The sequence below is a fragment of the Hevea brasiliensis genome, chromosome 15, assembly GCF_030052815.1.
Source record: "Hevea brasiliensis isolate MT/VB/25A 57/8 chromosome 15, ASM3005281v1, whole genome shotgun sequence".
NCBI lineage: Eukaryota > Viridiplantae > Streptophyta > Magnoliopsida > Malpighiales > Euphorbiaceae > Hevea > Hevea brasiliensis.
The window spans coordinates 69,931,585-69,958,400 of NC_079507.1; the positions used below are offsets into that span (position 1 = coordinate 69,931,585).

Consider the following 26,816-nt stretch of genomic DNA (forward strand, 5'->3'; position numbering starts at 1 on the left):
TCGAGAGCTTCGCGGCGACATAAATTTCAAATTTTTTCGACACCGTTTTTCTGTGGGTCCCACGGAACTTCGCAGTGTTTTTCCGAGCATTAAATGAGCTTAGAAAATTCTGAAAAATTTATGTACTAACCCCCGGAAATTCGACAGTTGACCGGGTTTGTGAATTTCCGGCCAGACAGACCTATTACCGGAAAAGTCTCCAAATTGGACCGAAGTTTTGGCTACCCCCCATTGTCAGACGTCCTGAGCACGTTCCCGAAGTCGGAATCGGCAAAGGTAAACCCGAACCTTGCTTTTTCGTAATTTTCTAGTGCTTAAATATGATTAAAAATTCATAAAATATTCGTGGTAGCTCAGAAAATTATGATTCTTTTTGCAATAGCCTAGTAATATTGCTAAGGACCGCGGGGCAAAGTTTTAGAATTTTTAGAGCTTGTTTGGTTAGTTTTTGCAAAAATGATCAATTATAAGGACTAAATTGAAATTTTACATATTGTGATGGATGACTGATTTGATGGGCCCAGGAGGGGCTGTGTGATGTGATTGAGTTGTGGATATATGGATTGTGAATATAGAAGTGTGTTTTGAGCCATTTTGCAGGTTGGGTAGGTCCTAGGTATAGGGGAGACTCTGTCGGATTTTCGGCACGACTTAGGACGTACTTGGTCTTTCTTGATTTGTATTGAGTCATTTGTACTAAATAATTATAATGTAATTGTCAGGTGAGCCGGGACAGCCTTCTTCCTCCGCCCAGCCGCCACAGTAACCGTTGTCAAGTCTGTGAGTAAAATATTAATTTTAATTGTAATTTCACTATTATTATATGTTCAAGCATGCCCATGCATCACTTATATGCATATATCTATGTAGATAAACTTTAGGCACGATTTATGTTGCATTCATAACTGTGAAAGTGCCATGTATGTTGTTATGGTAATTTGGAGCAGTGTGTGTGCGTTGGCGTGCGTGTGATGTGGTGTGGACTATGGATAGGACGGGTAGACACGGCTTGAGATCTTCACTGGGACCCGGTCCTTCGGGGTAGACACGGCTTGAGTTATTCGCTGGGACCCCGATTTGGTTATTAAGTGGAAGTCCGAGCTGAGTTCTTCGCTGGCACAGTTGGAATAAAGAGAGCTGTATAGGGGATCAGCTCCCATATATATATGATTGATATTGCTGGGTGCATGAGTGCTCAAAATTACCTTTTTGATGTTATGAGGTGAATTTATTGCTGATGCTGCATTTCACTCTACAGGGTGCACTAGTTCTAGATAGTTATAGAGATTATGGTTAAAATTGATATTTTACTCTCTGAGTCGAACGCTCACTCCTATTCAATATTTTTTTCAGGCTACAGGAGGATTTTATTATGGTTAACCTGCTTTTCTTCTTCGTAGGTTGTTATTCAATATTTGTGTAATTTTATTTACTCCTAGATTTTTCGCATGTGTTAGAAATATTTAAATGATTCGGGTCTGTAATATAATTGTTATGTGGACCTGTAAAAATATTCTATGCATGATTGATGGATTGGATGAGGGAGCTGAGCTCCAATTTATTTTTATGATGATGAGTATGTGGAGGGTGAGCTGAGCTCCCCAATTGATGTTATATTTTGTTTACAGGTCGAGTGAGTCAAAAACTCCCCGTTGAAAGGTCCACTTTATGGTCGGACTCTGTCCGGTTGATTTCTTAAAATTGAGCCCAAATGGGCCTTAGAGTTGGGTTAAGTGAATAGTTAGGTTTACTACAGGCCTCGGGGGCTTTAGGCTGGCCCAGGTCCTAGTGCCGGTCCGGCCCATGGGTTGGGTCGTGACAACATAGGTGACTATATATTAAAAATGAAACAGGGCAGTAGAAATAATTAATTTCTCCTAAAAATAACTAAGTGATGCATAGAGCTTGCATCAATATTTCACTATTTTGTTTTGATTTTCCTGGGTTGTTTGAATATATTGCGATTTATTCTTATATTTCGGATTAACACCGAAGCAGTCTTTCATATAATTAATAATCAACTGTTTTATCAATAAATTTTAATTTAACGATAATAAAATTATTTTCAATTAATGTAAATTTTAAGTTCAAATTTTAATCAAAATTAATTATAAAAAAAAATCAATTATTCTGAGTCCAAATCATGAAATTAAACTATTCTTCACCACAACAGGTTATTAATCCAGTAAAATTGGTTTTTGTTTAATGATGTGATTACGGCGTTCAAGCTTTGAGATAATTTCTCCGTACAATATATGTTGGGCGATGGTGGCCTGGTTGTCAGTGGGCTGTAGGACATTACGACTTGCCAGCAGAGTGATCATCTTTTGAAAATACTGGAAAGAAAAAGAAAGCAAAAACGTCCGTTGCATGGCAAAAAGCAACATGTTTTCCACGTAAAGCTTTCACACATGCTTTTTCTTCAATCATCAGAGATTAGCCTCTCTCTCTCTCTCTCTCTCTCTCTCTATTGCATTAATTTTTCCCAATCCCATTTTCAAGGTTTCCGCTATCAACCCTAATAAAGACAAGTTCACCGTCATCTTCGTTGTCGTCTTGATCTTGTAGTTTTCTTTTTTTCTGTCAAGGATGCACGCACACATAAGAGGATAAAATTTATCTTACCAACACTTACACTTAAGCAATCCTTCACCCCAGCCAATCATGCAATTAAAATAGAAAACACGTTAATTACCTTTTCACAACTATCTTTTTGTATACAAAACATTTAATTACTTAAATCATTAATAAATAAAAAAATAATTACATCCATCGCATTTAAACGTGGAATTAAATTTGTAATGAAATTTGTTTCATCATTTTCAATATTTTTAAATATTTTTTTTAATAAATTATATATATATATATAAGCAAAAATAGGGAGGTCAAAAATTTTTTAAATTAAAATTTGCTTATAAATTTTAATATATTTTTTAAAATTTTCATTTTAATTTCTACACTTTTATATAAATTTCATTCATATTTTTATATTATTTAATTTTAATTTCTTAATATTTTATATTTTTATTAATATTTCATTTAGTTAAATAGTTATTTTTAACCCCTTTAAAGATAAATTTTTAATATAAATATATATAAATATATTCATTATGTTTACGTAGTTCGTCACATTATAATGAAGTCATTGATGTATTCCAAATTCTTGATTGGTGAACTTTTGACCCTTGACTTTATTTAATTTTATTTAATTTTTTTCAATATATTTTTTCACTTTTTTTTTCTTGTTAATCTAACCTAACTATTATCATCAACTACTTTCAAATTTCACTTTGATATCTATGGTTCATCAATATTCTTATCTATTGGTCAAATTAGACGGTTCTAATAACACATTCTCTTTTCTTACTGTTCAAATTTCATTACTATTTGATATTCAATAATTATTAAAATAAAATTATGAAAGGGTTAGTAAATGTGGTGAAGTTGAATGATTTTTAATAGTAGTTATAAATAAATCAAAAAATAAAATTCAAAATTCAATTAATGAAAATTGGATAACATTTTAAAACATTTTAGGAATTATTTTTATAGTTAGGCTTTTTTTAGAAGCAAAAATACATAATATTTTATTTCCTCTCATATTTTTAACTTTTTTAAAGAAGAGAAACTAAGATTATTTTATTTCTCTCGAATTTATTTTCCTTTCATCCAAACAATAAAATTATAAATAAATAATTTCTTTCTTTATTTTTGTCTTTTATCCTTCCGCGCATTATAATGTTAGGCAAACATTGTTTTGATGCATACCTAACAATATTCCACACGTGTTATCTAATTATATAATCGCATTTACCAACTATTAATCAGTATGTATTTACATAATTCTCTCTCAATGTCTCGAGGAAAAATGCTAATTGGCACGTGTGAAATACACGGATATGCAAGTAATAATGTTCCAAATTTACCATTATGCCACGGGGCGATTATATAAGACCTGCTCGTAATATATATAGATATATACCAATGCCATCACATAAATTCTTGCAAACGTTTTTAAAAAATAAATATATTAAGTTGTATACATTTACATCATTTTTATAAATATAAAATTAAAATAAAATAATAAAAATATTCACACAACGCATTATTTAATTTATGTTATAAAAACATTTTAAATGTATTAATTAAAGACTATAAAATTAATTAAAATAACTATAGAAAGCTTACGAATCAATATTTAAATATTTAATTCATGAGTGATGTTTATATCAATATGTGTACATAATTATGTAGAATACATAAATTTATATAAAAATATTTAATTTAACAGTTAATGAATTTATTTTCATATGAGATCAAGCTTTCTATGATTACATGTATGAAAGAAGCATATATTAAATGTTATGCAAGTTTGGGAGTCACATTCACCTCATTATTGGCCAACTAATATGCCACAAACTTCCTTCCTACTGATCTTCGGAATCACAAAGCATTACCACTCCATTAGGCACTTTGGTCTTTCAATCGGTTCTCGCAAATTAAGACTAATTGTACTTAACTTTGAGACCAGCTCCTGTGCTGCACGTACCCCAGCTGGCACTACTCCTTGTCCCAAGCTAGAGTTATATAACCCTTCCAAGCTTAGCTGTAAAAATTTGCTTTAGGGCAACCAACACATCAAATCTGCGTGAATTCTTGATACATGCTTTAAATGGAAATGTCTTTACAGATGGATGCGGACATAATCATATGTAAAGTATTGTACATTAGCGTGTGATAAGAAGTTTTGTTGGGAAGGACACTAAGCAGGTGAAATTTGTAGTGCAAAAGGTTACGCAGGGGATCTTCACAAAATTTTTTTTGCTAGCTTTTGTGATCTTTTTATGATTCTATTTTATTAACTTTATGGATAATGCTTGTCACTTGTCAATTTCTTTTGTTTATATATATATGTGTGTGTGTTTGTGCATTTTTTGAACAAGTCCAGTGCACATATTTTCTATATATGCTTTCATGATATAATCTTTTTCGTTTATTTTTTCGTTTAAAATGAAACATTAAAAGTTAAAATTTTTTATCTTTTAATATAAGGAATAAGAGAGTGGAGATTTAAACTTTACACCTATAAAGTAAGTAGATATAACTTTAGTTACTAAGGGATGTTTAGTTCAGCTATTTAAGATAATAAATTAATAGATATCTAAACTAAGGGTGAACATTTGATTTAAATCGAATTAAACCAAATTAAATAATGAAAATTGAATTATAAATTTTAGAAACAAACCGAACTGCTCTATTTCAATTTGATTCGGTTCTTAATTTTAATTGATTTTTTAATTTTGACTTGATTTTCAAGTTATTTGATCTGATTTTAATACCTAATAACTAATAATCAATGAAATTAAATAATTTATATATATAAAATTACATATAATTTATAAATTCTCCACAAAAATAAATCAAATAAAAAATAATAAAATTATTCGGTTCGGTTCGGTTTAACTGATTTTTTCTCTTTAAAATTGAACAGAACCAAAATAATCTAAATTTTTGTAATATAAAACCAAATCGAACCGAATTATTTTAAAAATTGAACCGAATTACCTAATTAATGTAGTTGGATTCGATTTATTCTATTTGAACTAAATAATACTTACCCTTAATATAAACAATTGAATCTAAGTATTTAGTAAATCTTAAAAAATATAGCTAATAGTTGGTAAGCAGCCGATAAAATACCTATCACAACTCTAAGATATAAGCTGTTTCATAACTGTTGGATATTTTTTTTGAACTTTTGGACAATAATAACTATTTTATTTACTGGTTTATACGTTGTTTTGGGTACTCAATATAAAATGAAACTTTTCAAGATATTCAGTGCAGGAAGAGAGAATCATAATTTGATATATTATTTATATAATCATTTAAACAAGTGGAGAATAGATAAATTGGAGAGTACCAAATTCACCGGTCACAACTACTTTTATTTTGTATGATATTACACCGTTGCTCTGTATATATATATTATTGTATTAATTTAGATAATTTAATTTATATTTATTTATTTCAGTGATATAATAAATTAATAATTATATATTTATTTTAATACAAAATAAATTATATAATATATACATTTATTAATCATTTTATATATAACAATAATAATTAAACATATATTTACTAAACACTTAATATAAATCAATTATCATCGGCTATTAATTAACATTAACAGTTATTAGCTATCAATTAAATTCAACAATTAAATCAAATAAGGCTAAACCTATCTAGACTAGTCAAAAAATTAGAAAAACTAAAACCATTAAATACCCAATTTCAGAAATAAGGCATGTTATTATTATACATTGGTGCATTTTTTTTTTCCTAAATGGTTATATATCTTGCTATAAATAATTTAATTCATAAATTGTTTAATTTTATTAATATGGAAAGAAATGTTCATGAACTCATCAACTTTGCGCCCCTTAGTTATTCTAGATAACAAAGTGAAGAAGATGTAATTTTATTAATGTGAAACCTCAATTAATCCAATTGACAGTATACATTCAGCTTAAATAAAAAGAATAATAACAGAGGTTGCTGAAAAGGAGGAGAAAAATAATGAAGACTATCACTTGGAAGGGAACGAATTACCCAAAGAATCTCAACCACAAAGACTCATTCAAATATACAATATTTACAGAATTCACCTTATCACTCCTTTACTCAAGCCTAAAAACACGGCATCCTTATTTCTCCTGAGAGGCGGACTCGTCCTTATTACTCCTTGAGCTAATATCCCCCCTCAAACTATGTCCAGGGTGGAGACATAGTTTGCGTCGAAATTGTGCTAGGCGAGCCTTTGTCATGGACTTCGTAAATATATCGATTTGATATCTTTGAGGAATGTATCTTGTGATCAAAACCCCTTGAGCAACACGCTCTCTAACATAGTGATAGTCAAGAGCAACATGCTTACTGCGTGAATGTAATACTGGATTGACTGTTAAATGTAGTGCACTAAGATTATCACCATATAAAATAGGCAGCTGCTTGGGATAGATTTGCAAGTCTGTAAGAGATATCCAAGCCAAGTAAGCTCATTTGCGATGTGAGCCATGGAACGATACTCGGCCTCGGTGCTAGAACGCGCAACAGTGTGTTGTTTCTTGGCACACAGAAATGATATTGCAACCAAGAAAAGAAATCTGATGCTTTGTAGTAGGCGTCGTGTGGTTGGACATCAGGCCCGATCTGCATCGGAAAATGCACTAAGAACAAGTGAGGTATCTTTTTAAAAAATAAGCCAAAATGTATTGTTCCTTTGAGATATCGTAATATCGACGAACATATTTTAAGTGAGACAAAGTTGGACTGCATGAATTGAGAAATATAGTTGACACTATAGGACAAATCCGATCGGGTTAGTGTCAAATCAGAACGAACCCACAAGCCCTCAAAAGAAGGTGGGATCGGCCATGGTGTCAGTGCATGCGACATCGTGTCATTTGAACAAGTGGAGTGGGCATCGGTTGACAATCCACCATCGAGCTCTTTCCAAAATTGAATAGGCATAACGGGTTTGATTCAATTGTAACCCAGTCGATCGATTGAATTTGAATGCCTAGAAAATGATGCAATGGCCCAAGGTCTTTCATGGAAAACTCCTTGCTTAAGACACGCAAAAATTACGAACTAGAGCCATAGACGATCCATTAACAACATATCATCCACGTAAATTAATAAAACCAATACACACATCGATGTATGCATGACAAACAAGGATGGATCGGCTAAAGCGCAAAAAAACCATAATCAATTAAAAACATACTCAACCTATTAAACCGGGCTCTCTGAGCTGTTTTAAACTCATACAATGCTCATTGTAATTTGCAAACATGATTAGGATAATTAGGATCTTTCATTCCAGGTGGCTGATCCATATATAAATCTTCTATTATAAATCCATGCAAAAATGCATTTTTCACGTCTAATTGGCGAATTGGCCAATTTTTCACTAAAGCCACAGAAAGAACTAAGCGTATGGTTCCTGGTTTAATAACAGGGGAGTAGGTTTCGGTGTAATCAACACCATCTAGTTGATGAAACCCCTTGGCAACTAGTCTAGCTTTCAATCTATCCAAATGCCCATCAGAATTTATTTTAGCTTTAAAAACCCACTTACACCCTATTATATTTACATGCGCTGGTCTAGGAACAAGTTCCCAAGTGTGGTTTGATGTAAAGCTTGATACTCCTCTATCATAGCTTTGTTTCCAACTGGATGTGCAAGAGCACTCTTATGATTTAGGCTCGGGAGGTATATCGGAGATATAGACACATGTAGAGCATACTTTGGGTTTGGCTTAACTATTCGGGATGTGACACGGTGACCATCGAATGTCGAGGTGCAATGCTTCGTCTGAACTTGTTCGGTGATATTTCAGCCAAAGATGATGAGCAGACTTGAGGAAGCAACTCTTCTTGATCCGTATGAACTGTTGGTAGGCGATTCTGATTACCATCAATCATAGAAGTACCGGTACATGAGTATTAGTTGGAGATGACAAAAACACCGAAGTTCGATTCAATTGCGACAACTTGTTTACCAACAACGTCCTCTGTGCTAAGGAATTTTGAAGCGTGTCTTCAACTCTATTTGACAAAAACAATGGAGGTGGAGACAATTTGCTCTGTTCGACTGTTCTAGATGCATCCGTCATCTTGAACAAAGATCGAGTGTGAATGATGAGTGCTAGTGGAGACTCACTTGTAGGATCGGTCTGTTTCATGATCTCCTATAGTCCGATTGTCATGTGTTCTTTGGTATAGGAACGGTAATACATCTGGACTGCACTTTCTTCAGAACTTAGTGGAAAATCGGTAATCTCGTGGATGGTAACCAAGAATCCATAAGCTTGTCAACAAACATTTTATTAGGAGATGCGATTTATACGGAAAAACATTTTCATCAAAGCTCACATGTCGAGATATTATTATTTTCTTAGTTTTGGGATTGAAACATTTGTAACCTTTGTGTTTTTCACTATACCCTATAAAAACACATAAACAAGACTTAGGATCAAACTTATGACCTCTTGTGTCCCATATATATGGAAAACACTTAGAACCAAAGACACGTAGGAGCTATAATCAAAATGAGTTCCATGCAATTTAAAATATGGTGTTTCATTCCCTAGCACGTAGTAGGCAACCTATTTATTAAAAACAGCAGTTTGAAAAGCATCGACCCACATAGACAATGGCACATGACTATGATACATCATCGTCAATCCTAATTCACGAATAAAACGGTGTCGTCATTCGACAGCACCTGTTTGCTCGGGTGTATGAGGACACGACACTTGATGTTTAATACCTTGTGAAAGAAAATGTGAAGATAAAGCATTATTCAAAAACTCACCTCCTCCATCGGAATGGAAAACCTTGATGGTCTTCCCAAATTGTCTTAGCACAAAGCTCAAAAGCTTTATAAGCAACAAAGAAATCCGATTTTTTCTTTAGTGGTATAACCCAAGAGTATTTAGAATAGTCATCTACCAAGCAAGCATAATATTTAAATTTGGCAAAAGATAAAACAGGGGCTGGTCCCCATAAATCACAATGAACTTTTTCAAATACAATGGTACTTTTATTGGAAGACAAACTAAATGGAAATTTGCTCAATTTGCCTAATTGGCAGCTATCACATAAAAATTTAGAATGCAAGGAACCTTTAACATCAATAAGGTTCTTATTAAACAAAATAGAAATCGAGAAGGTTGAGGGTGTCCTAATCGTTGATGCCATATGTCTCATTCGGACCTAAATCGATTGGAAAAATATGCTTTGGATTCACGACAAGATATAAAGGTTATTTTTCCGTGGCCCTTGTAGCGATGCACATCGTCTGCCGATCCTTAACGAAATAGAAACATTAGAAAATTCACAATTCACAAGATAATCATCATAATTGGCCTACGAAAAGTAAATTCTTTTTAGAGCGAGAACAGAAAGACATTTGAAAGTGATAATTTTTGTACATTCTATAGACGTCATTCCAACACCATCGATGGATAGAAACGTTCCATCGCCGATGGTTATGGAATCAGGTCCATAATAGTCAGTAAGTTTATGGAATAGATTTTTGTTACCTGTCATATGATTCGATGCACCAGAGTCTGCAACCCAGTCAGTATCTACAACATCAGTATCCAATGTGAGTGCCGAAAGAGCTTGAGCAGGGCTGCTTTGTTTTTCTTGTGGAATCCACCAGCAAATCTTCGCGATGTGACCATCTCTGTTGCAGTATTGACACACTTCGTTCTTATACAGCTCTCGTTCAGCTGGTGTCATTCTTCTACGACCAGCCGGGGGAGGTCGCCGTTGGGAAGAATACGACTCTTTGTTTGGAAAAGGGTTTTGCGTTTGCTGGGCTTGAAAACCACGCCCTTGGGAATTAAATCTAGGACGCCGATTCGAGGAATTCGGATGAATTCTGTTGATTTCCATAAAAAGCCACATGCGAAATTTGATCAAGACCAGATTCGTTCTGTGTGGAAAACCACACTCGTCGCTGGTCTAAATTCTTAAGTTGAGAGACCAGTTCATTAAAATTGGGTCGCGGTGGTTTAAGCATCGTCGTAGTAAGCGTTCGCTTTGGGTCCTGCATCGTAAGGAGACAAAAGACTTTTTCTTCATCGGGTACTTTTTTCCCGATAGCGGCTAAACTGTCGCAGAGTTCTTTAAACAAACGCAGATGTTCAGTGATGGACCAATTTTCATCTTTGCGAAAATAGGTCAATTCTTTGTCTGAGGGTAAATTCCCTCTCTTGAGAATCTTGTGCATATGCATCTTTTAATGCACTCCAAACAGTATGAACTGTTTCTAGTCCGATGACAAGTCCGAGTGATTCCTCACTAAGGGTGCCATAGATCCACCCACGAAGTAATCTATCAGACTTTTGCCACGCCTTGAAGATGTCGATTCTTTGTGGTTGATAGTTTTACGGAATTGGATTGGGAGGGGTAACGAATTTCTGATCTTCAGGAAAGCCATTAACCAAATGATCCGACAATTCCTGACTTTCAGCTAAACTCAAAAGTTGTTCTCTCCACAGAGGATAGTTTGATTGTTTGAGCTTTAAGATAACAAAATTGGCTACATTCAGAGAAGAAGCCATGGTGAGCGGTCGTTGAGGCTCTGATACCAAGATAACATACTGAAGAAGATGTAATTTTATTACTGTGAAATCTCAATTAATCCAATTGACAGTATACATTCATCTTAAATAAAAAGAATAATAACAGAGGTTGCTGAAAAGGAGGAGAAAAATAATGAAGACTATCACTTGGAAGGGAACGAATTACCCAAAGAATCTCAACCACAAAGACTCATTCAAATATACAATATTTACAGAATTCACCTTATCACTCCTTTACTCAAGCCTAAAAACACGGCATCCTTATTTCTCCTGAGAGGCGGACTCGTCCTTATTACTCCTTGAGCTAATAATTCTAATTTCATTCATAATATATTTATCTAAAAATTTGTAATGTACATTGTATTAATTAAAAAATAGCACGTCAAGTGAGATAACTAGAATAGTTTGAAAATGGGCAATCACATTTTATTTTTTATTGGTTTAATTACAATATATCATACATCATTTGTATATGGGTCTTATTCATTAAAAATACAATTATGTAATGTATGAATTTCGCTCATTAATAATAAAAAAATTAACGGGTCACATTATAAATGCACTTTCAAATTAATTTCTAGCATTGAATAAAGTAATAAAATATTTTATTTTAACAAATTATCAAATTTAAAAGCTTTGATTAAATTATAATTTCAATAGTTATTTTATTTTTTTTTTATAATTAGGTTTTTCCATTCTATGACACTACTTTATATATATATTATTTTTTTTTTAAATCGATTTCGGATGTTTAATGTATAAACAGCTAACCTTCAAAGATGCAAAGACCATTAGTTGCTCTTCTGGGCCTATAAGAGATTTATCCATCGGACCTATTGATACACAATTTGGGCCCATTAATACGCTGTAACTTTTTAACCAGTTTGCAAACTTGAGAAGCTCAAAAGCACTAGCCTAAATTCATGAGCCTAATCTCGCATTAAGTGACGTCGTTCGGCACAATCTAGCCCAACGGCGTCGCTCTTGCTTTGCACGGACAAACGAAACTTCGTCCCGTCCTCTCTCCATTGCATATTGTCATCTCGGTCCTGAAACCAGATCTCTTTCTCTGCCTGTGCATCTGTGAGCAATGGATTTTCATATACGCAGCGTTTTCCGCCTGCTTATCGTCTCTTCTATTATCTGCTCGCTAGCTAGGGTACTCTCTCTCGCTCTATTTCCTAGACACGTATATGTGTAGCTCAATTCATTTGATCAGCTAATTTTGTGGCTTGATTCGGTTGATTATGGAGTCCAGGCTGAAACCAGTGGTTCAGTTTTCTTCATTGATGGCCAAAATCGCCAATATGTTCGTACTCCATCAGCAAACGATGTCGTTCAGGTTCATTTGTTTACTTCTCTTTCTATTTTTTTAGCCGATGCAATTCCTCAATGAAAGTTGCTTGATGGAGAATTTTTATATAAATTTATGCGGAATTTGTTTTGATTATGTTGGTCACTATGCGTTTAGGCAGTTACTTGATTGTTAGTTAAACTATCAGGAACGCGAAATGATGTGATGATTTACGCTTTCTTTAGACATCATGAATCGATAGAGTTTCTCTGTTAGAAATGAGAGTAAAGCGAACAGGAAAAGATGATATTCGAATCGGAATTAGCTCCTGGATTCTTATATTTTCCATGGGCATCTCCCCGTTGGAGAGATAAGGTTATCCATCGGAAATGGCTGCGTCGGGGATATGCCATTTGGTCTCTTTCTTATATATGAGGCAGTATATCCATTTTTCATTGATGAGAAAATATATGTTATGATGCATTGTCTGGGAGGTCCAGCAACTGCATCTTGATTTTGCAATATGCCTTTTGTTTGGGATATACATTTATAATACATGAAGCAGTTGTTCCCTGGTTATTTTTCTGTTTTATTATGACATATACCTGTATCTATAATGGATCTATAATGAATTATGTGTTTTTTTTGTCAGTGTTTCTCACTGTCAATAACTATTTTTCACTTTCAGTCTCACTTAATGTCGCCGCTGGAACTGGGTGCTGCTGTGTCTGTATTGCTTGGTTTTGCACCACCTGCTACACTTTCAGCTGCTGGTTCATCTAAGGTCCTTGCAGTTATAAGTTTTGCAAATAAAAAATTTTCAGTTTCTTTGTATTTTAAGCTCTTGAAGTTTGTGATCGTTTTGCAGTTGAATGAAGTTCTCATGCCGAATCCATTTGATAGGCCTCGCTCTGTTTTCATGCTGGAAGTCACAGGAGTCAATGGTCCTAGCACTTTGTTTTGAAATTAATTATTATATGAACTCTTTATTTGTTTTTTTCTGCTTAGGATTTATCAATTTCTTTTAACATGCAGATTTGGTTGCTCCAGCAAATGCCATGTTCAGTAATGCCTATAGAAGCAAGGTTATTCTTGATTTGGATAAATCGCAAATTGAACTGCCAGGTACCTGCCCTTTTGTAGACTTGAATCATAGCTCATAAGTAACCTGTACATGATTGTGACTATTTGTTGCATTTGGATCACATGATCTTAATTTCTCATGAATGAGTGTTTTATGAGATCTGTTGCAGGTGAAGAAGTCTCTGTTGTTTCTTTAGATGAAAAAGTAGCAGATTGCAATGACGAGGAACTAAGTAGTTTGGTTAGTTTTCACTTGTGTTACCCTGTCTCATTACTCATTTCCTTGCTGCTGGCCTCTTCAAAGTCATAGATTATACATTTTATATGTGTGACTTTGGTGTTATTTATTTATTTATTTTAGGCATCTTGGTTGGGTGGTTCATATAGTATTGATGCTTTGGAACCACAAAATGGAAAGTTGATCATCCCCTTGGCTAGTGGTTCTGATATGAATCTTTATGTTTCAAAGGTATTTTGTTTGTTGTTACTAACAGATTCACTGTATTTCAGATTGAAACTCTTGGTTTAATTCTTGGAATTTTATTTTAAGAATAACATTTTATTGTTTGCAGAAAGCAGACCAGGAATTCATAGCAAGTCTCTTGGCTTTGTTCCGCAATAGTAAAAGAGCAATAGAAATGCATGAAGATCTGTTGCAGGCTAGTCAAGGACCTGCAGAGTTAATTGTAGGTCGTTTTGATGGCATTAAGGTGATGACATTTGGCATCCTCCTTTTTTGTATTTTTATATATTATTTTGCAAGAATGAATTCATTTGTCCCATTCTGCATCAGTTAAGAGTTTACGTAATACAAAAAAAAAAAAAAAAAAAAAAACCCCTGAAGTGCATGTTAACAAGGAAAAATGATTCTTGACATGATCCATGGTGTTTGTTATGAAAAATATATATAAGAAAGATATATCTAACAATAATTAAACCGCACATGGATCACCTGCCTTATGAATGCATTGTAGTAGTATTTAGCAGAAACACTTTTGTGGCACAGATTGTAAAGCAAGGATTGCTTTCTGAATAGAGATCATCTTTCTATTTCCCAAAAACTGTCCTTATCGTTTAGAGTTTGCTGATGAGCAGAATGAAGGAATAATTTATCAGCTTCTTTGTCCCACTTGGAGAAGTCAGTTGATCATCTCCTCATTACGCTTCTGTTCTGATATGACACATTGTTTGGGTTCCTGGGTTTTACTCTTCCCTTGATAGAATTTCTTGCTCAGTTGGAACTTTTATGTCTAGATAATCATCACTTCAGAGATTTTCCTTTAATCTGAATTTGTGATGTTTGAAGGAAAAATGAAAGAATTGTGAACAGATTGAACTCAGCAATCCCTGAGGCTTAAAAACCTAAATGCTTATTTTTCTTGTTTAGTTTTTTATTGTTTGGTTTCTGAAGGGGTTTCGAGCAAATATCTTATAATGACTTGTAAAAAATATTGGATAATGGGTCTCTTCGCGTTCTGTTGGGTGATAGAGATTTTTCACATTTTCCATCTTTTAATTAGTAAAATTTTATTGCTTGTGATGTAGGAAAAAATTTAGACAACCTTGATTATAGCATTGCTGCATCTCATTCTTAATTTATATGATTTGAAATGTTGGAGTTTTGGTGGTGGACCAGTGGTGTTGTGTTGGCTATCCAAGTTTGAGAAATGTAAAATTATCTATCATCCCATTTGGATACCTATTTACTTTGTCTCTTATTTATTTAATATACTAGGCTTTGCAAGAGCAATATGGACGTGATGTTGTGAAGCAAGGATTGGTGCTATTGCTTGCTACATTATCTAAAATGCTTGATTCATTCCAAGCAGCATACAAAGGTTGGTTTTCTTGTTTTTGAGGATGATTATATAATCCTTTTCTTAAGCTAAAATATTATAATTGTCCTTGCCATTTATGTGAAACAAGAAACCTAATTTTCCTGATTATTGTTTACACTCGTTCAACCCGCTAGACTCTGTGTGTCTGTGTGACAATTATAAGTTATTTTAATTAGACAAGTACGGTAGAATTTGAAAAGAACCATGTGGCTTTTTATGCATTTTACAAGTAATTTTAATTTCACGTAACAATTCTTTCTTCATATTTACTGCCGGTATTTGTGATTAAATTATGCTGTTGTTTCTTAGTAATTATTGCTGTTTGTCAACTTTGGCAATAATGGTAATTGGCAGGTCAAATCGTTGGAGTTATCATCTGTAATGAGATATCTTCTCCAGAATCAGGAACAATGCTGAATTTGATGTTGACTGCTCAGCCATCTGCACGTTGGTTGGCAGAGAAAGAAGGATCAAATGCAACTAATGCAACAACCATTGCAGAAATAGCCTTGGTTAGAAAGACCCTGGCTTGGGTGACAGGAATTATTCTTCTCATTTCTACTTTATTAGGGGTAAGATTATCTAACAACAAAATTTGTGCACCTTTTTTCCTTTTCTTGTTCCACCACCTAAAAGAAAGTTCTTTGATCTAGTTACAAAGACAGCAGAAATGAAATGTGCTGACATAAACATTCTCTTACCTGCTCTTGTTCTGCCTACCTACCACTCCCCTCCTAATTTTTGTTATATTTCTAAAGCATGAAAAACTGGAAATTGCTTACTAAAATATTCAGTTGCAAGAGTGAAATAGAGATTGTTTATATGTCTAGTGTGTAGAGAAAGTGTAGCAATTGTTAATTGCTTAGTGGGAAGAGTAGGAATTGTTAATTGCTTAGTGGGAAGAGTAGGGGCAATCTTGTATATAGGAATAATGTAACAAGTCTTTGCCTGCTACATAGAACAAGTGGTCATGTCATTTATTAATTGTAATTTCCTTCACATGGCAAGTCAACATTTGCTGTGACTTAAAATTGACATGGAAAATCATGTTCACTGGATCTTGTTAATGTTTAACTCTGCACTATAAGGACCTATTGCATTAATGTATTATCTGAATTACACACTTCATTATGCATCTGGTAAAAATACAGGCCATTATCCTGTAGTGTACATGTCAATGACACATTAATTGATGCCAGTAATATCCTCTTTTGTTGTCTGAGATTATTATATGTTGGAGGTAAGATGCAAAACACAGGGTAAAGATTCAATAGAAAAATTGTCTATGTTGTTAAAGTATATTGGCTTTCAGGACTTGCATCAGTTGATTAAAACTTAATTTCCACTCACGGCATCTATGGTTTTCATGCTATATTATTTTTACATATTTTTTATTGCTTATATATTTGGTTTGTGCCCATGGGGCTTCTTAATGCAAAATTTGCGCGCGCGCGCGCGCACACACACACACACACACACACACACACACACACACACATATATATTCTGTCTTCTATTGGGACATATGTATATATATATCTACATCTTTTCAGCAGATTTCAGTAGAATGAATACCATTTCTGAGATTTTCGTTTTCTCTGTGCTGTAGATATATCTGTTGCTCAATATGCCACTCACCAAGGACACGCTTCTCTACTCTAATGTCAAGCTTGACTAAAGTTGAAAGGTAGTTGATGAATCTTTTTGCTACTAGAAGTGGCACGGGATGGCATTGGGCCTTTTATGGGAGTTATTTGTAGATTTCTTATTACCCATGGCTGTTTACATTACGGTGAAACCTGTTCCCTAATTATCGTGTGGTATTGGGTAGGTTGCTTTGGCAAATCAGGTGCCCTCTTTTTAAGCATCCGTAGCCGGTGCTTAACCAAGAAAAATACAAGAAAGTTACTGGTTGATGCAAGGTCGTTTTAGGCACTGTACTTTGGGGCATGGGCGTGGGGAATTGAAATGTGGAACGAAGATGATTATGCAACAATTTAAGTTGGCGGTTAAATAGATTGTCATATTGTGCATTTGTTGGGTAATATGTTTTTATCATCATATTGATATGTGTTTTTAGTTATTCAGATTTTTTTTTTTCATTTATTGATGTCATATGAGATTTTGAATAAAGAAAATTGTTGAGATTCCCTTCTTATATTTCTAGTAATGTTTGAAGATATAATTGATGTTTTATGGGCCTTGCCTTAATGCCAACAATCCATAGACAAGAGGAACCGTTTGGTGGCCTTTGCCTTGGTTGAGCTATCCGATTCATGGACTAGGTTGCCTGTCGTGACAGTTTGAGACAAACCTAACAATGACCGATCTGCATATTGCCCTGTACAGGCCACTGTGAGAATGTGATCTGATGGGATAGGAATGGGCTCAAAACTCTAGTTTCTTCACCCGCTGCTCGATTCCTCACCCGGTCTCTGCCTTGGTGTTTCTTCACTTGTGTCTACCCTTCTCTTTCCCCCTCACGGTTTTGAATAGTTCAATACTAAAAGTGGAGTTGTATGTCTGGCTCTGCAATCGAGTTAGAGCGGCAAAGGAATAACTTGGGTTGAAGTCCGTAAAAGAAGATCCAATTGGGTCATAGCTCGACGAAGCCGTTGGGTTGAGTATAGGATTTGCTTGCTGGTGAGATTGAAAAGGAATCGAGCAATATCAGAGAGTATCTGTGCACGTGATAAATGACTGTGATGGGTTAGATAAAATTGAACATCTATAGAGCCATAACAAGGAGATTTATCCAAAGGGCTGTGAAGATTTTAGGGGGGAAGGAGGACAGCCAGAATGTTCTAAGCTGTGACAACGATCAACTGATAGAGACGACTGGGTGGGGACAAATTTTTGGGCAGTTGGTGTTTGATTTTTCTGCTGGGCTTTTGCCTTGATTGAGAATTTTTAAATTTTGGTTAGCTTTCTTCATTTTTATAGTTGAGGTTAAATTTTTATTTTTTCTTTATTTTGATTAAAAAATTTTAAATTAAAAAATAATCATTTATTTTACCTTTACAAAAACTTAAACCTATGTGAACTTAAACAAAAATGTGTAGATTTATTGAGCCAAATTGGTTGATGACATAATTAAACATTATTTCAATTAATAAAAGGTTTTGCTAAACCTAGTTGAGATGCAAACTCCCAAAAGCAACATCTAAAACAATGGGTAACATGGTTAATAAAATTTTGGTCTCGTTGGTAAAATTAGATAGAATTGAAGTCTCGATGCCAAAGGCTCTCAAGTTTTAGCTTTCTTCATTGTTTATTTTATTTATTTTATATTAACAAATACATTTTGACTTTGATCAATTTTTCAATTGTAATAATTCAATTAAGATATATCTTGCATTTTTATTTTTCTGGTAAAGAAAAGATAATGTGAAGTAAAAATATAGCTAAATTCTACCAATAAACTGTAGTTAGTTAAATGGTATTGAAGTCTTTTACAGAACTATAAACTTTCGAGTTCGAATCTTAATCAGAGTCAAATGTACTAAAAGAATATAGCTTTCTTATTAATAACTTGTACATGGAAAGAACAGAAGCTTGGCTATTATGGTACATGGCATGACATCAATAAATAAATGAATGAACATTTGCACAATATTGTTCTGTTGCTATTCCCTAGCATGGAGGAAAGTAGATTCATTTTTTAGGAAATGCTGGAACCATTTGGCTGATCTTTTTGGTGTTCTCTGCATTGATGTGCTGTCTACATGATACAATACGAAGCTTATTGTATAACAACAAGTCCACTCAAAATGATCTATTAGAGACCAATGGAAGTAACCCCTCACATGCATCTGGTCCATTCCTGTAATTATTATTAACCCTTATATGCTCACCATTTCACCTAAAATAATAACCCATGATTTTCAAGAATATGGATAGACAAGGAAACGCGAATTTACCTTATTGCTGAAACTAGAGAAGTGAGATAACCCTGCATGTACTTTAACCTGTTCGAGTCATTGAGCATATCTTCAATGTTTCTGCTATCAGGCTGTGCATATCCTGCAAGTAATGTATATTTCTTTAAGTATTGAGACTGCATTACTAATCTCTGTTTGACTGTTGCTAGATTATACACATAATTAAGTTAGAAGAAAATAATTAAGAAAATGGTAATTGGGATTTACTGATATACCGTTTTCTGTGATGTACATCGGCGTGTTGTTGTATCTATCTTTGAAGTACATTATTGTCTTCTCCATGCTATTTGGAACAACATAGAAGGTAGGCATTGCTGTCTGTTTAAAGAAAAAAAAAGAAGCAATGTTATCGTTATCATCATTTGGTTTTTTATTTATTAGATTGTAAGCTTCTGCAAGATCTTACCGGCTCTCCGATAAGAACTCCATCTTTCTCTCCAGTTCCATAAGTAAATGTATCTTTAAGTAAATCATCATGATAATTGCATGGTGCCAACAAGCAATCCTTTGCGTAGAGGGTGCTATAATGGTTGATTCCAATGAAATCCAATTTGTTTGCCAATTTCCTTTTATCCTCCGCTGAAAATGATGGTAGCCTTATGCCTACTATTTGTTGCATTTCTGGTTGGTGCTCTCCAAACATAATGGGATCCATAAACCTACACACAAAACAAAAGAATTGAAATCCAATTAATTCATTTAAGAGGAAGCAACAACTTTAAAGTATAAAACTTGAATTAAGAGTAATTAATTACCAAGCCGCAATGAAACCTAGAGCTTGTTGAGCAGCCACACGATCGGCTGGAATTTCTCTCAATGGCTCATACCAATAGATATGTAGTACAATGCCGATCTTCCCTCCTTGTTTTTCCTATTTCATGTAATAATTTTATTAAGTAAACATAGCAAGAGAAAGAGTTCTCTTTACTCAGTATTTGATGTGCTATTGTTTGTAATACCTGATACTTCTTTCTATAAATTTCAGTTGCTGTGACATGCGCCAATATCATATTATGAGCAGGAATGTAGGGTTCTAAGGGCCTGTTTGGTTTAATTGTTGAATACAACTGATAGTTGATAATTGATAGCTGATTATAGATGTTTTATGTTGAGTGTTTGGTAAAATTATATTTAACTGTTGCTGTTGATATGTGAAATGACTAATAAGGGTATATATCATATAATTTATTTTATTATTTAAATAAATATAAAATTATAAATTTATTACATTATATTATTTATCTTATTATTAAATTAAATATATAATTATTAAATTAATATATTATATTATTTAAATAAATATATAATTATTAATCTTTTATATTATATCATTTATTTTATTATTGAAATAAGAAAATAATTATTTTTTAAGATAATTAAATAATTTTCAAAATATAGATAAAATAATAAAATAATTACTATTGTTAATAGAAAAATTTATAATTAATTTTATGTTTTTAGATATAAATAAATATTTTATATTTTATGTTATTAATAAAAAAGATTTTAACAAAGTTGAAATACATTAATTAAAATGTTAAAATTACAAATAAAAAAATAAAAATATTAATAATATTAATTTTCAAGTTAAATAAAAAATGATAATATAGTCAAAATAAAAAATAAAATCAAATAATTTTATCATTTCTAAAAAAAATTTAGCTAAGACAACTGCAAATTGATGGGTATCATATTAGTTGCTCATCAGTTATCAACTCTATTTTTTTAAGCTTGCCAAATACTATAATTTGCCTATTTAAATATCTATCAGTTATTAGCTACACCTAACAGATAAACCAAACACCCCCTAAGTCACAGTTTCCAGCTTTGCATTTGCCTGCAGGGTAAGATCATCAGTTTGGCGGCCATATTTCACTATAGTAGCCATATTGAGCCACCATGTTAGCTTCATTGAGTGTAATCCAATGTTTCACCCTGTGTCCAAAAGCCTCGAAACAGATATCTGCGAAGTAGCCAAAATCACCCCTACGACCAGATAAATATTGTAAAGTAAATGCTAAATAATCTTGCTTATTAATATTGATTGCAACTGCAAGTAATGCTAAACATATAATTTGCCTATTTTCTATTGCTAAAAACTCAAATAACTTTTTTTTTCCAAAATTTTCTTTAATATATATTTGTTAAATAAAACATGAGCCGAGAGGAAACTTACTGTATTTGTGGACTTGGCCAAGCACCGTATCGATCTTCTAGTTCTTGAGGAACATTGAAATGGTGCAAAGTAATAACTGGTTCTATTCCTACACGATTAAAGAGGCATATATAAAATTGATAATTAATAAAAAATGTTAAACCGAAGTGCCAAAGTAGCATAACATGAGACAATGTGTTTTGCCTTTAAGAAAAAGAGCGTCAATAAGTTTGTTGTAAAATGCAATGCCCTCTTAATTGACTTCTCCAAATCTACCCTCTTTAATTAAGATTAGAATTAATTAAAACATCAAGAAATAAAAAAGAAATCCACATGCAAAGCAACATTCTTGGGGAACATACTTGGAATAAATCTAACCCATGAAATCGAGAATTTGTATGAATTTACTTCACGGGAATGCATTAACTCGATATCGTCCTCTCATAATACAAGCATAATTTATAATATTTTCAATATTTTATTGTCAATATATTATATTGTTGAGTAATTTTTTTTATTAGTTTTAGAAGGGAAAGAAGAACCATCACCTCCTATTATTTCCCACCTTTTATTGAGACCTATCTAATACAACTTAACCTGATAAACAATTATTTAAGTGGAGAAAATGATCAATTACAAAAAAATAGATGATAATGATCATCTGCTACATCCCCATTGCTTCCATCCGCGATTTTTCCTGATAACAACAGTGGTCACATTTTTTTTTTGAATTTGCTACATGAAAAAAAATTACATATCAATTATACATACATCGACCTTCCACTCATAATGTAAGTTGAAAAGGAAAAGAAAAGGAGATTAATTGAGAAGTTTCATTAATTAGAAAAACAAAATTTAAAAAAAAAAAAAAAACTCAGAGGGCGAATACAATCACGTGACTGATGTTGGTCATTAATGGTTCACTCGTAATCTTAGAATAAGACTTTAGTCAGTGATCTAATTTCATGTTGAGAAAAATTAAATAACCTGAAGTAAGCGGATAAATAGCAAAATGAGAATTTGACCAATAGCAAACTAGATAAAGTCAACTATATGTCAAGAACTAGTAATTCCATAGGATGGCAGGTAATATATAAATAAAAATAATAGAAAAAAGAGAATATTTGTACCAGATAAGTGGGTGAATACATCCCAATTGCTGAGGCCTTTGTTGCCTTCCGAGAATGCTCCTTCAATCTGCAGGAATAAGCATATGTAGAAATTAATTTATGTATGGGAAATATTGTCTGCATGCAACTCAAGTACATGTTCTATGAGAAAGTTTGTCCAGGATGGTTACAAATTTCTCAGAAAATTATATTTTTATGAGAGAATTTATAAGATTTGTGTAGCATAATTACAACAATTAATATGATTATAGGAGATTTGTCTAGCATAATTACAGCAATTAACATGATTATAGGAGATTTGTGTAACATAATTACAGTAATTAGCATGATTATGAGAGATTTGTATAGCATAATTACAGTAATTATTATTCTTGTCTAAATTAGCTCATATTCTCATGTATAAATAGATATAATGTCTCTGTAAATAAGACACAGACAAATACACAATTATTTCCTTCATTACTTGTATTCTTTCTTCTAACATGGTATTAGAGCCGTAAAGCTTTTATTTCTAGTTTCTGGAGTCTCTCTTCTCTTTCTATTGGTTCATTCTTTCATTCTGTTATTATACCAATTTTTTCTTTTCATCTTGTTATCAATGGAGAAATCGATATTTCAAAACCTATTGCAATGATTCCGACTGGTTTCAATTATAATCTTTGGGTTCAAGGAATGAAAAGTTTTTGATAGGTCGCAAGCTTTGGCGTATTATTACCGGAGATATCATTACGCCGACAAGAGAGAACGATGAAACTAATGCAAAATTTGGACCGTCTTGAGGATTGGAATAGTAAAAATCATCGATCATCACCGTTTCGCAATACCTCTGTCTCGTCCATCCACATCCAATTTGCTAATTATGACTCTGCAAAAGAAATATGGGATTTTCTTCTAACACATTGAATGGATTCATTTTTCATCAGTTTAAAAGGAAATTTTGGATGGTTTCATTGCCAGCAGACCTTCAAGAATTTTATATTAAAAGAAATACATACTAGGACATATGTATGTAGGAATTATTTATTTTTATATATGCAGAAATTTTGGATGGCTTCTTTGCAAGCAGACTTCGTAATAGTTACATTGCTTACGTGTAGAATATATATAGACCAAAGCAAATGTTGCTTGCTGGATTGTAATGGTATAAATTTGTTTAATTCAGTTCATATATATATATATATATAGAAGAGAATCATACATATATATAGCTACCTGATAAGAAGAAGTTGCAGTCCCAAAGAGAAAAGATGGAGGGAATTGGCCACGATCCAAACATGAACGCCTATCTATCATCAACACTATTGATGATAGGAAGAGAACCAAAACAAAACTGGCTTTCTTCATCCTTCACTGCTAATGCTATTCTTTTTTCTTCTCGCATTTGCACAACTAATAATGAGTTTAACTTTCTTCTTAATTGGCTTGTGTTAATGCTGGGATGTCGAACCTTTATATAGAGAATTCATTGGCATTGTTTATATTTTTTTAATTACTAGTTGATGGATATGCGCCTGCCAATGCAATTGCACGTATTGTGGTCAAATATGATGATCAAACATGACGGTTGATGCATGCATTTAATATCATCATTTAGGAGTAATTTTTGCACATAATTTACCCTTGTTCATAGCCATTATTATAGATATTAGTATATATTTAGTCAATTTTACAATTTTCACATTTCTTAGTTTAATTTTTGGAATTTATTTGTTTTGTAGGGTAAATTTGGAGAAATTTGATGTATTTTGATCAGAGTAGCCATTTGGAGGAGATTAAAGTTGAATTGCAAAAATTTTGAAGTTGAGTAAAAATGGCTGAGAGCGACACAACCTGCAGCACAACCGAATTAGCTTATGTCGCAGGTTGTGTCGATCGTCAGATATTCAGGCCGAGAGCTACACAACCCGCAACACAACCCATGACACAACTGACTCGGCTTATGTCATTTTTACTGGAAATAGTTGACGTGGCATTTCCATTACTTTGGCTTTTTACCTCACTTTCTCTGGAACCTTCCCCCTTTTTACCCATTCTAGGGCAGACCCTTAGCCTATATAAAGTCTCATTTTATCATTTTCTTTCCATAGAGAGCAAGGGAGGCATTTTTTGGCAAGATTAGAAAGAGAGAAGGAGGGAGCACGTTCTGCATTTTCTCCAGCAGCTGCAGAACCCATTTTCTGCACTTTTTTGCAGCAGATTCTGCTGCATATTTCTGGGTTTTTCTACCCCTTAGCTTACATTTCCATTATTTCTTCATTTATACATTTGGGTTTGTCTTAAAACTATGAATAGTGAGTAGTTGATTGAGATTCTAGAGATGGGTTTATAAATATTGATTTGTATTGTGGTTTTGAACTGATTTAGCCATTTAAATGGGATTTGTTACATTTTGATTTATTGCTTGTGAGCTTGTTGCCTTGCTTGATGAATGGGCCCTCATTAAGTTAAGCTTTAATCCTTAATAGATGGACTGAAAAGTGAATATTAGGGATAGATAATCTTGTAATAAACTTTATTTTCTTGGTGTTAGAAATAAGCTAAGAGGATTAAGGGGAATTTTCCAAAAAAATCAATTAGAGGTTTAATTGGCTTTTTGTTAGGTTTGAAATACCGTGAAAACAGGGTTTGATTTAATGAAAACCAACTTTGAAATGCTTGAAAAAGGTTTCAAAAATTTAAGAATTGATTTCCCTCAAAATTGCAATTCTCATGTGTTTGGCTAAATTAGGGATAAACCACATGCAAACAATATTGAAAATCCAATCTCTAGAATCACTTTAATTTTTATTGAATTTAGATTTAATTCCTCTCAATTTCATAAATAGAAATTTCAAATTAAATTTTGGTAATCTAGTTTAATTAATTTTAGTTAATTGTTTCATTTAGCTTAAATTCCTCAAATACCAATTTTAATTTTTAGATTTCATTTTTAATATCTTTTAAATTTTGTCATTCTAATTAGCTTATACCTTTATTTCCAATTTAAGCACAATTCCCTGTGGGATCGATATCATTTTTTAAAACTATACTACTGTGACCCGTGCACTTGCGGACACACCGTATCAAGTTTTTGGCGCCGTTGCCGGGGAATTGTTTATTTTTAAGTTGGATTTTAATTGTTTTAAGCTAATTAGAATTTTTATTTTCTTTTATTTTCACTACTACTCCTTGTGTTTTTCAGGTACTTTTCTTGTTTATGAGACGATCGAAAAGCACAAGTGACACTGAATTGTTGTTCAACCCAGAAATTGAAAAATTCTGTCGAGCCAACAAAAAGGAGTACAAGAGAAGAAAGGAAGCAGAAAAAGAAGAACAACAAAGATTTGAGCAAGAGGAGACAATTGAAAATATGGAGAATCAAAATAGAGCTATTGGTGGAAACAATGGAGGAAATGAGCAAAACGGGCAAAATGTAGTTGTTAATCAAAATGATCCTCAAAGAAGATCCATGTTGGATTATGCTTTTCCTAGATGTGCAGATGTGAGAGATAATAGACCGATTATTGGAGCTAATCAATTTGAGTTAAAGACTGGTCTCATTCAAATGGTTCAGAATTCACAATTTGGAGGGAGTCCACTTGAAAATCCTCATTCTCATTTGAAGAAATTTTTGATGATATGTGGTACACAAAGACAACCTGGAGTTTCAGATGAAGTAATTCGGCTCACCTTATTTCCATTCTCTCTTCGGGATTCAGCATTGGAGTAGTATGACTCACTTCCACAAGCTATTATAGCTACTTGGGAGCAGCTATCTCAAGCTTTTCTATCTCAATTTTTCACACCTGGGAAGACCACTCATTTGAGGAATTTGATGGTAGCTTTTAAGCCAAGGGATGATGAAACTTTGTATGAATCTTGGATGAGATTTAAGGAGCTTGAAAGGCAATGTCCTCATCATGAAATACCAAAATGGATGATTGTTCAGAATTTCTACACCAGAGTTACTCCAGCCATAAGAAACACAATTGATTCACAAGCAGGAGGAGATTTCATGAGAATGACAAGTGAAGAATGCTATGATTTATTAGAGAAGATTGCTCATAATACCCATTTATGGGGAAATCCTAGAGCACTTGAGCCAAAGAAAGCTGGGATTTATGAACTTGACTCAGTTAGCTACATGAATGCAAGATTTGATCAGTTGACTCAGCTTCTTAGTGATTTTTGCACAAAGGCAACAAACTCAACTCCTACAACTATGCAACAA

General features: G+C 33.2%; 1 protein-coding gene, 1 non-coding gene and 1 pseudogene across 3 annotated transcripts; 1 reads left to right on the plus strand and 2 right to left on the minus strand.

Annotated features, from left to right (window-relative positions):
- The first annotated feature begins 12,094 nt into the window (after positions 1-12,094).
- LOC110651723 (uncharacterized) lies at positions 12,095-17,538 on the plus strand. 2 transcript variants are annotated; one of them, XM_058136573.1, is made up of 12 exons: positions 12,095-12,324; positions 12,424-12,507; positions 13,148-13,243; positions 13,328-13,403; positions 13,495-13,584; positions 13,713-13,783; positions 13,904-14,011; positions 14,115-14,252; positions 15,278-15,380; positions 15,735-15,952; positions 16,990-17,067; positions 17,212-17,538. In XM_058136573.1, the coding sequence occupies exons 1-11, from the start codon at positions 12,256-12,258 to the stop codon at positions 17,056-17,058; spliced, it is 1,122 nt and encodes a 373-aa protein (XP_057992556.1). In that variant the 5' UTR covers positions 12,095-12,255; the 3' UTR covers positions 17,059-17,067; positions 17,212-17,538. The 2 variants fall into 2 exon arrangements, with proteins under 2 accessions (XP_057992556.1, XP_057992555.1); XM_058136572.1 differs by having other exon boundaries at positions 16,990-17,538.
- Positions 17,539-19,006: 1,468 nt separating this feature from the next.
- LOC110640936 (beta-glucosidase 18-like) lies at positions 19,007-23,950 on the minus strand (annotated as a pseudogene).
- Positions 23,951-26,405: 2,455 nt separating this feature from the next.
- LOC131174297 (small nucleolar RNA R71) lies at positions 26,406-26,512 on the minus strand. Its single transcript, XR_009144545.1, has one exon. It is a non-coding gene; the product is annotated as a small nucleolar RNA R71 (small nucleolar RNA).
- Between the last annotated feature and the right edge of the window lie 304 nt (positions 26,513-26,816).